The sequence below is a fragment of the Conger conger genome, chromosome 11 (assembly GCF_963514075.1).
Source record: "Conger conger chromosome 11, fConCon1.1, whole genome shotgun sequence".
In the NCBI taxonomy this organism is placed as follows: Eukaryota; Metazoa; Chordata; class Actinopteri; order Anguilliformes; family Congridae; genus Conger; species Conger conger.
This window is the reverse complement of record NC_083770.1, coordinates 43,900,525-43,915,338: the sequence shown is the minus strand read 5'-3', so window position 1 is coordinate 43,915,338 and position 14,814 is coordinate 43,900,525. Positions and strand designations below refer to the sequence as shown.

Here is a 14,814-nt window from a genome sequence, read left to right as displayed (position 1 = left end):
GTTAGTTCAGTTCGAAGCACAATTGTTTTTATAGTTAGCCGACTGTAAAATACATTTACAATTAGGCTATACACTTACTAAACAAGAAGTGACTGTAGATATACTTCAAATGTAGACAAGAAATATCAAGCAATATAATCAAAATATATTTATTATACACACAGAACACACATGCAAAGGAATACAATTATTTTTTTAAATGTAACCATATTGCAGAATATGGTAAAAACCATACCAAAATGCTAATTTCATGGGTTTATTATGATATTTAGCATTTGAGCTCTTTGGATTTCCTATCAGTTACATGACATTTTACTCTGGTAAATTAGAAAAGTTCCTACATTTGTCACAAGACACCAGAAGTAGTTAATTTACATTTACATTTTAGACATTTGGCAGACGCTTTTAATCTAAAGCAATTTACAAGTACATAGGTTCTTCCACAGGTTGAAAGCACCAAATCCATAACTAGTGAAAAACGCATGAACAGCTGTTCTAAACAAAAAGGGTTAGGGTTAGATAAGAGGGATATTGAAAGGGGGAGATAAGGAGGGAGGACTAAGGTATAGTTTGAAAATGTGTGTTTTTAGTCTGTGTCCTCACAGTGGTAGGCAAGTCATTCCACCACTGAGGAACCAGAATGGAAAACAGGCATGAACGTGCAGCTCGACCGCCAGGTGCTCATAGTGAGGGAACCACAAGGTGACCAGACCGGAGGGGTCTTGCTAGGGAGTAGGGAGCAATTAATAGTAAATATGCTAAATATGCTATGCCAATAATGGGGAAGGAGTACAGTATGTATTATATGTATGTATGTATTTACAGTGGGGTGCAAACATTTGGGCACCCCTGGTTTAAATGTCTGTTACAATGAATCTGAATGTGATCAAACCAGGCGGCCTGTAGCGTAGTGGTTAATCCCGGTAAGGACTGGGACACACAAGTTTGGTGGTTCTAATCCCGGTGTAGCCACATTAAGATCCGCACAGCCGTTGGGCCCTTGAGCAAGGCCCTTAACCCTGCATTGCTCCAGGGGAGGATTGTCTCCTGCTTAGTCTATTCAACTGTACGTCGCTCTGGATAAGAGCATCTGCCAAATGCCATTAATGTAATGTAAACCTGAACTTTTAATGGTAGTGTTGAACATGAGACATTTCTGAACATCTTAAAGCAAGATTGCTATTTATTTTCATTTTTTACCGTTTATAAATGAGAAAAAATGAGAACAGCCCTGTGCAAAAGTTTGGGAACCCTTTCGGATTATTCTTTGTTACTTTTTAAAAACCTGATTTCCAAGGCCCAGACCCATTTACTCATTAGGGCTTCAATGAATCAGGTGAGTATAATTCCAGGGCCTTCTTAAATATCCAACTGCAATGGCTGTTCTGTCCAACCATGGGCTAAACAGTTGTCATCCAAGGATGTCAGAATGAAGATGGTTCATTCATTTCCATAGGAGAAGGCTATAAAAACTCCCTATTTCCACTGTCTGGAAGACCACAAAAGATTTTGGATAGAATGGCCCAAGACCTGGTGAGAAATGCTCAGAGGAACCCACACATCACTGCAAAAGAGCTGCAAAAAAAGAGTAGCAAACACAGGTCCAGCTGTTCACAGGACAATACAACATACTTTAAACAGCAAAGACCACTGAACGACCTCAACACAAAATTTAAGCGTCTTCAGTATGAAAAAGAAAGAAGAAGTGTTTACAAGCTGTTGTACTTGTCCAAGGAGGAGTTACAAAGTACTAACTCACAGGGTTCCCAAGCTTTTGCACAGGGTCTTTTTCCCTTTTTATTATTTTTAAACTGTACAAAGTTCTAAGCAAACTTGCTTTAAAATTTGAAGAAATATGTCATGTTTAACTTTGTACCATTTAGAAGTTTGGGGGGAAAATATTTTTTTCCTGGAAAATATTCATACATACAGACACAAAAACGATGTTCAAAAAAGTTTCAACAGTTTCAAAGCTGTTTGAAAATATTAAGGCACGATTGTTAAGTTCATAACATGAAGAAAACATTCAGCTGATTCAATATAATGACCCGAGGAGCATAAATTATGCATAGCTTAGTTCTGAGTTTACATAATAAACTTAATTAAAATATAAATAAAATGTAATAGATCTGAACATAAATGTGTCCACATACACCTGTTAAGGGCTGTTTGTTACCTCTGAAAGTTACCATACCATAAACCCTGTTAATGATAATAATCATAATCCTAACCCTAAATCAGCATTGCTCGGTAGTTCACACAAAGGGTGGCTTGAATGCCGTCACATCAGTGGAGGCTCAGCCAGCGGTGTCCACAATGCACTTAATAAACAGCGTGTCGTCCTTCACGTAGGCGTGTCGGGGGGAGTGCAGTTTGGCTAGGGGGAAGAAGAGGGGGCGGCCACTGGCCACATTCATGTCAGAGGTGGGCCGATGGAAGGATGAAGAGGAGAGGTCTGGCCTGAAGGCATCCACCACGTGCTCCTTATGGTTCTGGTCCATGAGGAAGAAGGTGACCTAAATTTTTTTTAATACAAATGATAAAGGTGTTTAATACTACACAGATATCTCCTAGGTTATACCTCCTTTTATCTCAGCATAAACTGCATATTCACAACGTGCCACCCAGTGGAGGCTGGGCTCTTCAGCTGGGTTCCTCCTAAGAGTTGGGAGATTTTTTTCACCACTGTTTGGAAGATTTATTTTCTTCCCACTGGGGTTTTCTAATCTCACTTACTTGAGAGGTCAAGCTTGGTCTTTTTTAAAATTTTCCTAATTTAACTGGTTATTCAGAAAGCTGACACAGTAGATAACAGAGAGAGTGGTGTATTTGATAAGTGTAGGGTAGGCTATTTAGTGATTAAAACAGATTTTTAACAGATAAATTGAATTTATGATTTCATAGGAATAAGCTGTGTGCTATTTGCCAATTGATTAGTCCTATCATTGGCACGCTTGTTAATCATGAGAAATGAATGAAAAGAGGTTGAGGTCAATGAATAGTTTAAAGAAACGTTTTGTCACCCCACCCAATTTTGAGGTCACGAGACACCACTGAATACAAGGAAGGTGTAAACTGAAAGAGCTGACGCAGCTACACTGAGCCTGGCTTGCTCCATACATCTATGAGGAATTCCAACCCACCTTGCTCTTAAATGGCCATGACAGAAGGGCGTCATACTCCCCCTTCATGACCACGAAAAACAGGGAGATGTGCGTGCCCCGCCCAGCCCCGTCCCCCGTCAGGTACAGCCTCAAGCACACCTTGAACCCGTTCCGCGCAGTGTAGAACGCTGAGGAACACAGTTTGTCACCGTTACTTAAAGGTACAATAGGTAAGATTTAAACATTAAAACATTGTTACAAGACCATTGTAAATCCCTTCCTGTCGTTGAAAAAGGCTCACTGACATGTTGACTCACCCTCGGCCTGTGTTTATAGTCCTTAAATTCAGGTTTTAAAATATACAGTTGACGGGCCGTCACTCTGTATCAAAACATTGCACAGCTGTACAATAATGCAAGCTCATTGGTTGAAAATTGGTTCTAATTGCCACAGCCAATGGCGTGGGGGCCTATTCTGATTGTTTGCGGGTAACTGCCCAAATTGCACTCCAGACAAGCGATCAATGAAACTCTGTATACTATTGATTATCCAAGTGAAGACTGCATATCTAATTATAAAACAATACCAGTTCGCTATCGGTAGCAACAAGCAAATTTGCCATAGTTAGCTTGTCGAATTTTTACACATATCAAGTGCCCTGGATGCAGACAAATGAAAGTCAGACATTTTGGCCAATGGAACAGGAGGTCAGCGCCGTACCGGGAGAGTACAGGTTGTTCCTGAGGCCGGAGGCTGCCTCAGTCATCTTCCTGGTGAGGTCACACACTCTCCAGAGGAAGGTACCGTTGTAGGACACATCCTCCTGTGCAGCGATTCGCTGGCACAGGGAGCTAATGGTCGTCTCCTTCACGGCCAGTTTCTGTTGGTGCTCCGAGACCTGCAAAGGAACCAGACGGCAGAGGTAGTTTAACCAAATACTGATCTTGGATTTCACCCGTTTAACATTACATTCCTTTAATTAATCGCTTTAACACAAATGCTGCAGAGAGCAGTAATGCCCCTTTTTTAATGTTTTGGAGTTGTGATTGTGAAGTGATGTCAGAGCGTTTCTGTTTAAAGCAGTGGTTCTTAACCTGGGTTCGATCGAACCCCAGGGGTTCGTTGAGACAGTCTCAGGGGTTCGGCAGGGGTCAAGACACACACAGTATGGCCATTGTGCACTAATAAAATATATACCTATGTTTTGAAGAAATCATATTTTATTTTTTCCAATTACGAAGGGTTCGGTGAATGCACTGATGAAGCTTGCAGGGTTCAGTACCTCCAATAAGGTTAAGAACCACTGGTTTAAAGGATGTATCAGAAGCAGGTCAATCAACCCTTGCAGATACTGGGTGCAAGAGTTCTGTGTCACCAAAAATGAGCATTCTGCAGTAATTTTTCGAAGCCAAGTTTCTTTCCAAAAAGGCCATTTGGTAACCGAATAATATATTGGTTTTATGAGGTGTAAAATATATTGTATACTACATTATACTGGAATAAGTTTTTTGAAATGCTCAGAAGAAATACCTGTCACCATCCCTCTCCTCACCCTCTCAATCACTCTCTCCTTCATCTCCTCTCTGACAGTTACAGGTGCACAGGATTGTAAAGATTTACAAAAATGTTTTTTTTGTCAAATACCCAACCCCCATCAGCAAGTCAAACATCCCACACTTTTCCATGCCATTTATTATTCAGAAGCAGGCCTGCACATTATTTATAAGCATACTGAATAATAAAAAAATATTTAGAGAGTGTATTTACATGCTCACATAAAATGTGGTCACACCACCTAAAATGCCCTCTAGTGTGGAGTCAAATGCATTTTCCCTGTCCTCAAACATATTCCAAGGCATCCAAAGGCAGAGTCTTTGATTTAGACTTATATATCTCAAAATATATTTTTTCTCATCACAGTTATTGGAACAGTTTTTGCTGCTTCATCAAGGTCTGAGTGTGTGTACAGGTTATTTATGCAGGTGTGTGTTTTATGCTAGAGCTATACACAAAATTGAATTTGCTAAATGCTACTCAGTGGTCACTGTAATACCATATTCTGAGCCGGTTGTACGCAGAGCAGAATCTTTACTGTAGATGCTTGTACACGGAGAGGAGACTGCTTTACTGGTACTAGTCAGAGAACCTCGTAGCTGGCCTGATCATGTTCCAGAGTCTATGGAATGCTTAGATAATAGCATTCCCGTGTACTTTTGTACAAGTATACAACAGTGTTACGTAACACAGACATAACACGGACAAAAATTATAATCGGAGTTACCCTAATTCATGTCGTCTGGATTTCCAAAATGCAGAGAAGGTGAGGTCCCCCCATGCTTGCTTTGCCACCCCACATGTTACAAACTAAGGAAAGGCATCATAAAATAATTTATACAGATAGAACTGTGAGTTTTAGCACTTTCATATTTCGTTTGAAATATGAATGCAAATAAACCCACTCCGGCCTGAATTTGGGCCAGTGCGACTTGGGGGTTAAAGGAAGAAAAAAATGTTTGTGCCTCATAAAATATGTTTGTGCCTATTCTGGATTCTGAATATGTTCTGATTGCGATTTTAGAGGGGAAGGAGTATTGGACAAGGGAAGAAGAGAGACATTGGTACAGTGTCGAGGAGCACTCAAGGGAGACAGGCACATATGTACAGACTGTGGCAGCCCTTAATGCACTCTTTAAATATCAGAAAAGTAGATGCATTTAAACACAGAACATGGGCACATATGGAATGCACTGATTCGGCTGTGTACTGGCTAATTTGTGTGGTATTTGGAGTGTGTGAGCCGTGCTGCAAGATCAGCTCATCAACCATCAAAAAACCATCAAAAAGGAATGTGACAAGTTGCTGCACGAAAAGGGGTTGACATTGGGGTTAACAGTACTGATGCGAAGGTATTTCAAGCAGCCCAAGTGGAATAAAACACGGTTTCTGGGGATGATGACAAGGCTACAGGCTATGTTAACTTCATGTATGAAACATTCAGCTTGTACCACACATGTCCCTTCATGCAAACGGTGCACTTAGGCATGAAAAGAGCTGAAAAAGCAATGTAACGGTGACACCAAGTGTTATAGAAAGGGACGCAACTCAGGAAATAGATGAGTGCGCAGATAAAGGTGCAGAATATTCGTATCACAAGAAAACTGAACATCTGCAGTTGCAGAAAGATTTTTGAATTAATAAGAGCGCAATGACTAAAAACAAGCCTTCTTTGGACCATAAATCAGACAGAACATGATACTGAAGACAGATTGATGATAAGAGTTAATGGACAAAGCTGAAATTATTAATGACAGAAGTAGGGGCAGTTCATTTGGAATTATCTGTTTGGAGGATATGCAATGAAACATGTTGCGATTAAACACGTGGAGAGAAAAGGGCCCATCTAGATTTTCCAGCACAACTAATGCTCACCAGAAAGTAATGATTTCATGTTATGGGGAATGCCAGGAGTAGTATGGTACAGTACATGGATGTTGTTGTTGCTTTTGTTGTTGCGGAAAGCAAAGGCTGTAATAAAGGAAGGAATTAATCAAAGCAGAAGACTGAATCTCTTCAACAATGAATCTTTGATGTACAGCTCATTTAAACTATTGAATGTGTACAGTTGTTAACTGCTGAAGTTCAGCAGAAAGGCACCTGAGAGGCCATTGCTTGAAAATGTGGGAGAGTAAATTTATTCTGAGACCTTGGTTGTTCCCTACAATTTACAGCCCAAACACTTTTATTTTTTGATCTTTGACTTCTCAGGGGGGCCGCGGTGGCGCAACACGCTAAGATGCAGCAGACTTGCGGTTGCAGTTCGCTGCAGTTGCACACCGGGACCGGGGTTTGATTCTCGGTCCTGCCAAAAGCCAAGTTTGGCTGGCTCATGTGGAGCAGCATAATTGGCTCGCTGCTCCTGGGGGAGGGACTTGGCAGGGTCAGTAGATCGCCGCACAAAAAGCACCTCGGGTGCCTCGGAATCACGGTTATCAGAATGAGGCAATACGGCTTGAAGAAAAAAAACCCCGAAAATAATTAAATATGTTTGTGCTCTTTAGAGTAAGATTTGAACCTGTCTCTCCAGGTGCTGAAAAAGTACCTGTTGTCATGCCCTGCATTCACCTGTTTAGCGTTTCTGTTCCCCGTGTGTGGTTTTCATGTTTCCTGTTTTGTGTTTCCTGTTCAAACCATTCTCTCCAGCAGTTCGCTGCCTGGCTACCCTGTGTATCAACCTTTTTCGTGTACCCCAACCTCTGTTATTTGGATTACCCTTCTGTTCTGTTTTGGATCTCTTTGCATTTCTGTTTGGACTTTCGCTTGTGACCATGACCAAGATTTGGATTTACCTTGTAATACCCGTTTGGCCTGTGATTGATCCATTGCTTGTGACCACGACTACAAACTGTGTTATCTATGCCATATGAGTCTGCTGTTGTTTGACCATTGCCAGCCTGACCTGTCAGTTTGCGACATTGCCTCAGACGGTAAAAGCAGTCGTCTGGCAGTCGGAGGGTTGCCAGTTCAATCCCACCCAGGGTGTGTTAAAGTGTCCCTGAGCAAGACACCTAACCCCCAAATGCTCCTGACGAGCTGATGGTGTATCAGTGCTGGTATGAATGGGTGAATGCGAAGCATCAATTGTACAGCACTTTGGATAAAGGTGCTATATAAATGCCAACCATTTGTTATTAAAAACATTGTTCCTGCTGTCTCACTAAGTGCGAAGTGATCATTTTTTTCTAGGGGCTGCATGGTTCTCTGTCTCTCCACTCATTAGATGAATACCTTTAGCTCCAGGTGGTGAATTGTGTCCTGGTTGTTCTGGTTCTGCTGCTTGAGTGCAGCTACAGTCAGCTGGGTCTTCTCCACCTCACGGTTCAGGACGGTGACAATGTTTTCGTACACCTGGACCCTCTGCTGTAGTTCCTCAAGCCGCTGTCCTAACAGTAAGGCCACCTGATCATCCTGTAGGCTGTGGGCCTTTGCAAACTCCTCAGGGTCTCCCACACCCTCCTGGCCTGCCTCCAGTCCGCCATCTGCCTCTATTCCTCCCCCTTGCTGGTGGAGCTCAGCCAGGGCCCGTCTCAGCTGGGCATCTGGGGTGTAGCCCTTTCCTGTCAGCTGGGCGGCCCGCAGGGTGCTGATGGCCTGGAGCAGAAGCTGGAGGTGGCCCAGGTGAGCAGACACCTCGTGATGTTGGACAACCTCTTTGGATCCCTGTCATTGGGGGGAGGGGGGGGGGGGGGCAGATGAATGTTGATGCAATGCACTGCTTTAGATCATCTACTGAGAAGCCAGAACTTCAGACGAAGGAGATTACCTTGAACCTACACCCAACGTCAGAAAAACAGCACTGCTCTCTTTGCGTGGATGTTGAAGGCTGTTGATTCTGTGGAGATAAGTAGGATTCTGGTCAAGAGTATGTATCCTTCCCTAATTGTATGATACCTGTACAATGCAATCAAATGCAATCAATCTCTTCCATTGACTGGCTACCCAGCTACAGGAAGCAGCAAGTTGGCTGTCTAACTCATGCTTAATTCAAAAAGTAGAAAATCATTTCACTAATTAATCATCACAAATAACTATAATCAAGCTATTAGTGATGATCATCTGGATAGTTCATTTAAATAGTAACTGTGCATAACAAATATGAGTAACTAGCTACAGCGTGTGACTAACATAAATTTACTTAACATAAGTTACTTATTTCAGATAAACTGAGGTTTATAAGGTTAAAGTCTTGCTTTCTTAATTTACCCTGGCTAGCTAGAGAGAGACTGAACTGAAGTTTAGGGGAGGCTTTTACTATACCTCCTCTGCTTCCTGAGTGGTGGTGGGACCCATTTCCTTGGACGGACTTGAACATACGTGCTTCTGTAAAAGAATCAATGAAACACCAGGTCAGAAGGTTCACAGACATCATCATGACAATTCCCATAACATCATTACTGATATGGACGAATTAAGGTGATAAAGAGAAACATCATCAGCTGGCATCCCACCCCTGTAAAACAAAATAGTTGTAGCTTTTTGTGAATTGGTAACTAATAATAACCTTCATTTTGACTACAAGTTTTACTTTACAAGAAATGAAATATGCACACATCAACACGGTCATGGATTGCAGGTCCTTATGGGATGAGCCTTTACACTATACGAGTGTCTATTTGGTATTTATTAGACATATTAGATTAATTTGTCTCTGCTGCTGTAGCCCATCTACTTCAAGGTTCAAGATGTTGTGTGTTCAGAGATTCCCTTCTGCATACCACTGTTGTATGGTGTAGTTATTTCGGTTACTGCCGCCCTCCTGTCAGCTTGAACCATTCTGGCCTCTCTCATTAACAAGGCATTTTCACCCACAGCACTGCTGCTCTCTGGGTGTTTTTTTGCTTTTCACACCATTCTCTGTGAACAGTAGAGACTGTTCTGTGTGAAAATCCCACAAAACTTGCAGTTTCTGAGATAATGAAACCATCTACTCAAACGCAAACGATCTGGCATCATTCCACACTTAAATCACATTTCTTCCCCATTCTGATTTTGGCGATTTAATAACAAATCTGCCCAATTACTTTCCAACGGAATAAATATGGGCTCATTAACCAGGTCCTCCCTGCTACCAAGTGAATTAGCAACTAATAAAGACAGATAAATGTTTGATGAATTTTCACCTTCGCCAATACTGTCAGCTAGCTAGATATTGCTAGCTAGCTATGATGACTAGCAAGTTATAGGTCACTGTGTCAAATGACTCGGCGAGTAGCTGACAAACATAGGTAGACCCTTAATGATAATGTACGAACTCTAGTTTGTGGATTAGATTAGATTTTGTGGTGTAATCTGACCTGTAGCTCTGTAGGGCTCAGTATCTGGGAGCAGGCTGGACAGGGGGACAGGTTGTTGGAGCAGTCCTTCTTCAGGTGAGAGGCCAGCTTCTTCCTCTCCACCATGTGACCGCAGCCGATGTTGCAGGGGATCAGAGCGTGCTCACACCCACTCTGGTGTTCCTAACAGGGGTGGAAAATAACAAGAAAGATGATGCACCGTTTCCCCGGCAGTCAGCAGCATGCTCGGTGGCCACGGTGTCGTTGATTTATATCTTTACCAGACAAAAAAAAAACGTTTGCAGTCGGACCTGTGAAATTTGTAACAGGTGCTTTCAAGGTGTAAATTAAAAAAATGGAAAGAGTAAAAAGTATGATATTTTTCCCTGAAATATAAATTGAGTGAAAGTACAAGTATACAAACTTAAAAACACTTGAGTAAAGCACATATCCCCCAAAATAGTACAAGTATAGTAGTAAAGTACAATTGCCCCCCACAACAAAGAATTGCTGTCACAGAAAATTAATAAAATTCTGCACACCTCATCTGATCTGAACACGACTGCAGCACATTATTTGCTGTATAATTCAGAAATTAATTTGTATACTCATTTTATGAAGTTTACTAAACTGAAATATTTGAACAGTGAAACGGGGTCTTTTTCACAGTACTGAGGACGTGTCAGTACCTCGTAGTCCTTTAGTACTCCTTTCCAGGTACAACCCTGGTTGGGACAGTGTACCTTCAGCTCCAGGATCTCCTTGTTGATGGCAGCATCATTAAACACCTGCAAAGGTAGGAGCACATCATCTATCTCCTGAAGACATTTAGCCTGCTGTGCGTAACATTGCAAAGTGTTCTTTGATGGTTCATTCTAGAATATTCATGAAATGTTAAGAGAAGGACATTAATTACATGCACACCATTTACCATTTGAGCCCCCTAACAATGTTACTTTCCTCTTCTCCCCGCTCTGGGCACCTGCCCGGAGCTCCAGCTCAACTTTCACCTGAGCACCCCCTCCAGGGCCGGAGGTCCAGCCCAAGATCGGCTGTGCACCTCCCTCCTGCCACTGCTGATTCAGCTGTAGCACCAAGCCTGTCCCATTGCCTGACAGTTCCTGCCATCCCTCTACCTCATCTCTGCTTGGAATTTCTAAATTCGGCTTGGACATTTATGTACTTTTATTAATCGGTTTGTATTTAAAACCATTCTTTCAACAAACTGATGTCAACCAGTGGCAGATGGATTCCCCTACTGAGTCAGGTTCTGCTCAAGGTTTCTTCCTGTGAGCCAGGGGGGTTTTCCTTGCCACTGTTGCCCTAGGCTTACTCTTGGGGACAGGTTTCGCTGTCAAGCTGCTTTGTGACAAAGCCCCTTTGTTAAAAGCGCAATAGAAATTTAAATAAATTGGTTGATTGACACCAGTGTGAAAAGAACTGGAAACGGCTACTCACAGAATTGCAGGTGACTGAACAAATGCAGCACTGAAACAGCAATTGGTGTAACTGTAATAGTTTTACTGGCTTTACGAGCCTTTTATCCTCATTCATATCTGAGATTATACTGATACAGTCCCTTCCAAAAGTATTAGAACAAACAAGGCCAATTCCCTTGTTTTTGCAATATACTCAATACATTTGGGGTTGTGATAAAAAGATGAACATAAGACAAGAGTTCAGAATTTCAGCTTTTATTTCCTGGTATTTACACCCAGATGTGTTAAACTACTTAGAACATAGCACTTTTGGTGTCAGATCACCCAATTCTTTGGTGAGCAAAATTATTGGAACAGAGTATATAAGTAAGTGAAAGTAAATAACACTTAATATTTGATAGCATATCCCTTGCTTGGAATAACTGCATCAAGCCTGTGACCAATTGACATCACCTAACTGTTGCATTTTTCTTTTGTGATGCTTTAACAGGCTTTTAATGCAGCCTCTTTCAGTTGTTGTTTTGTTTTTTGGGGATCCCTTCTTTCACAGAACTTTCGCAGATCCCTTCTTTCGCCACACTTTGGCCTTTTGTTAGAGGTTAATCTTGGTCTCATCAGCAAAACTTGCAAGGTATCCCCAATGCTTGTGCATTGTGCAAGATTTCCCTTCTTTTCTAAGCTTAAAAATGGCTGGCTTTCTCCCAAAGACAACTCTCTGGTCTTCATGATGGTTTATCTTTTCTAACACAAATGCAGTCTTCACCGACAAAACCCAAGGCTAAAACCAAGAGTAGACATTCAGAACTATTAATTGTTCTGGGAAACAAGAGACACCTGTTACTCACATGTTCCAATAATTTTGCTCAATTGGGTGGTCCGAAACAAAAGGTGATATGTTATAAGTTGTTTAACAAATCTAGATAAAATAAATAAAAGCTAAAGGTCACCAAAAACAAATAAATTGACCTTTCTGTTCCAATACTTTTTGAAGGGACTGTATGTTTCTTCCCCAGTGACTTCTCAGTCTTTCTAAGTGCTGTCTAACCAGCAGGCCCACATCTGTGTGGGAAGAATTGGAATTCCCCCAGGGTACCAATATTACATCTGGGGATTTACTTCACCGGACCCACTCCGAGAAGGGGTCAGACACCCACACACATTACAGGACAAGACAGGTTTACCTTTCTCTGTGAATCTCTGTAAATGTCCCTCACTATAACTCAATATCCACCTATTTACACCGGTTTCGTCTGTCTGTCTCACAATTCTCGTCATTTGATTTTAATATTAATTTAATATAACTTAGTTTATTTCAGATTTTCTTTATACCAGTGTGACATACACACATGCCTTTATTTGTATTTATGTAATTTCAGGTTTCTTTTTTTCTAAAATGTTCTGAAATTGTTTCCTGGCTAGAATTTATCAAATGAAAATACACTGCACAAAAGGCATTTGGCAGACGTTGTTAACCAGAAAGAATTATGATTCAAAAATAAGTGCGAAGATGATGGTTCAAACTAGTTCCCAAGAGAGACAGCACGTGGAAAAAGGATAGACAGGTTTGACAACTTACCCCACTGAACACATTACAAAAGTATTCAAATCACACCAAAGGATAACAGGTTCTTGGTACATAATATTACTCTGCTCTGAAAATAGTTTAAAGCAGGCAGCCCTGCTTCAATGTAGCCTCAATTTACATTATCTGTTCTCAAGTGTTCAGTGTGTTTGCAGTGAGATGTTACCTACATTGTCTGGAGTAAGCAGGCTGATATTGCCTTCTAGGCTTCGGTCCTCTTCTCTGCATTTCTTACACATAAGGTTCTTGTTGTTCCTTTACACCACACACGCGCGCACACACACGTACACACACACACACACACACAGAACAAATAACAAAATTTAGGCCAGTGTATGGTTTTCGTCTGACATTCTGCAAGTTTACTATTAACATAAAATATGGTCTTTAAATTAGGTTTGTGATATGAAATGGTGAAACCAGGAGACACTGCCGAAATCCTTACCGCACCAACCAGTTGACGCACGCGAGGCAATAGCGATGACCACACATCGTTTGATGAGCTTTGTTCAGAACGTTGTTGCAATTGCTACACAAATACTTGTCTTGAGGCACATCGTCGCAGATGCTATGCGGAAAGCCAGATGGGTACTCGTTTTCACCTGGCGTGGATGAAACATCAGCAAGGTCCCCCGTCGCTCCAGTTGCCATTATAGCCTAGACTGCTGTTGTTACAAGTAATTTATTTTCAATCAGCAACAAGAGCCTTGACAGTGTAATTGCAGAAAAAAAAAATACTTTCTACTCTTGTTAAACTACTTCGCGCTGCTTTAAAAGAAGGTTCAACAGGTTGCATTCGCTGTTGTCAATTAAACCCAGCATACAAAAGGACTTTTAAGACATCAGTAGCAGTTGAAAAACTACCGCGGATTTCCCCTTAGTCAACCCGGAAATTATGTTAGAATCCACGTGCGTACTTTAACAAAATAATTTCAGTAACTGTATTGTTTATAGCTTTTAAAGTAGCTAAACTCATACAAGTTAAGGTAATAGAAAGCTAACAAAGCGAAATAATAAGCGGAGAATGTGATCAACTCTGCACGTAGCATATAGCCTACACTATCGTCTATTTAGGCTACTTTAGTTTTTTAATTCAACAGTTCTCGTTTTATTCTTTAGAATTTAAGATAGTTTAGATACCCATTGTAGTCTATCTAAACATTGTTTTAAGAATGGAAACATTTTACATATCGTGTATAACCAAACGAATATGAGTTTGGAAAGTCCCGTTTTCGACATAATTTCCAGAACGTCACCATTCTGATGCATCCTGCTGTTACCCAGGAGATAATGACATTAGGGAGATTTCTGACGAACTGTTTCAAAATGATAAGACTCAATAAAAACGTTTAGCATTGCACTTAGATTTACACTTCGCAAACATCGAATAAGCCTGCGGGGTTATCATTTTACACGGAACACAAATACCAATAAATAATAGAATTTCGCAAACGCTCACCGTCAACATCCATGGAAATTAGATCGCAATTCTGTATCAATGATAATAACAAGGAACTTATTGTATATGGAACAATAAGGAACTCCTGATTAGAAAGATTTGGAGGGACTGAACTGTAATCTATATTGTGTGCTTTAGCCATTAAAATGCTGATTATAATTGCATAATATTACTCAGAGCATAACATTCATAACATTTTATAAAAAAAGAATTTCACTCAAATTCCAACCTAATAAAGTGATATACAGTGGGTTCCAGAATTATTGGTGTAATTGTGTCTATATTATTCACATATTGCTGTCGCTTTTACACAACCAAAGTGATACATTTACACGTAGGCTAGACATGATATGTCAAATATCATGGCTGTTGACAGATGGAGAATGTCATGAGATAATAT

The 14,814-nt window shown here is 40.9% G+C and overlaps 1 protein-coding gene across 1 annotated transcript; it reads right to left on the bottom strand.

The window, feature by feature from the left end:
- Positions 1-133: 133 nt before the first annotated feature.
- On the bottom strand, positions 134-13,986 carry traf1 (TNF receptor-associated factor 1). Its single transcript, XM_061261094.1, has 10 exons — positions 13,401-13,986; positions 13,126-13,210; positions 10,624-10,722; positions 9,956-10,117; positions 8,919-8,981; positions 8,425-8,493; positions 7,890-8,321; positions 3,825-4,002; positions 3,144-3,292; positions 134-2,516 (listed from the first exon to the last, which is right to left on the bottom strand). The coding sequence occupies exons 1-10, from the start codon at positions 13,604-13,606 to the stop codon at positions 2,298-2,300; spliced, it is 1,662 nt and encodes a 553-aa protein (XP_061117078.1). The 5' UTR covers positions 13,607-13,986; the 3' UTR covers positions 134-2,297.
- Positions 13,987-14,814: the final 828 nt, after the last annotated feature.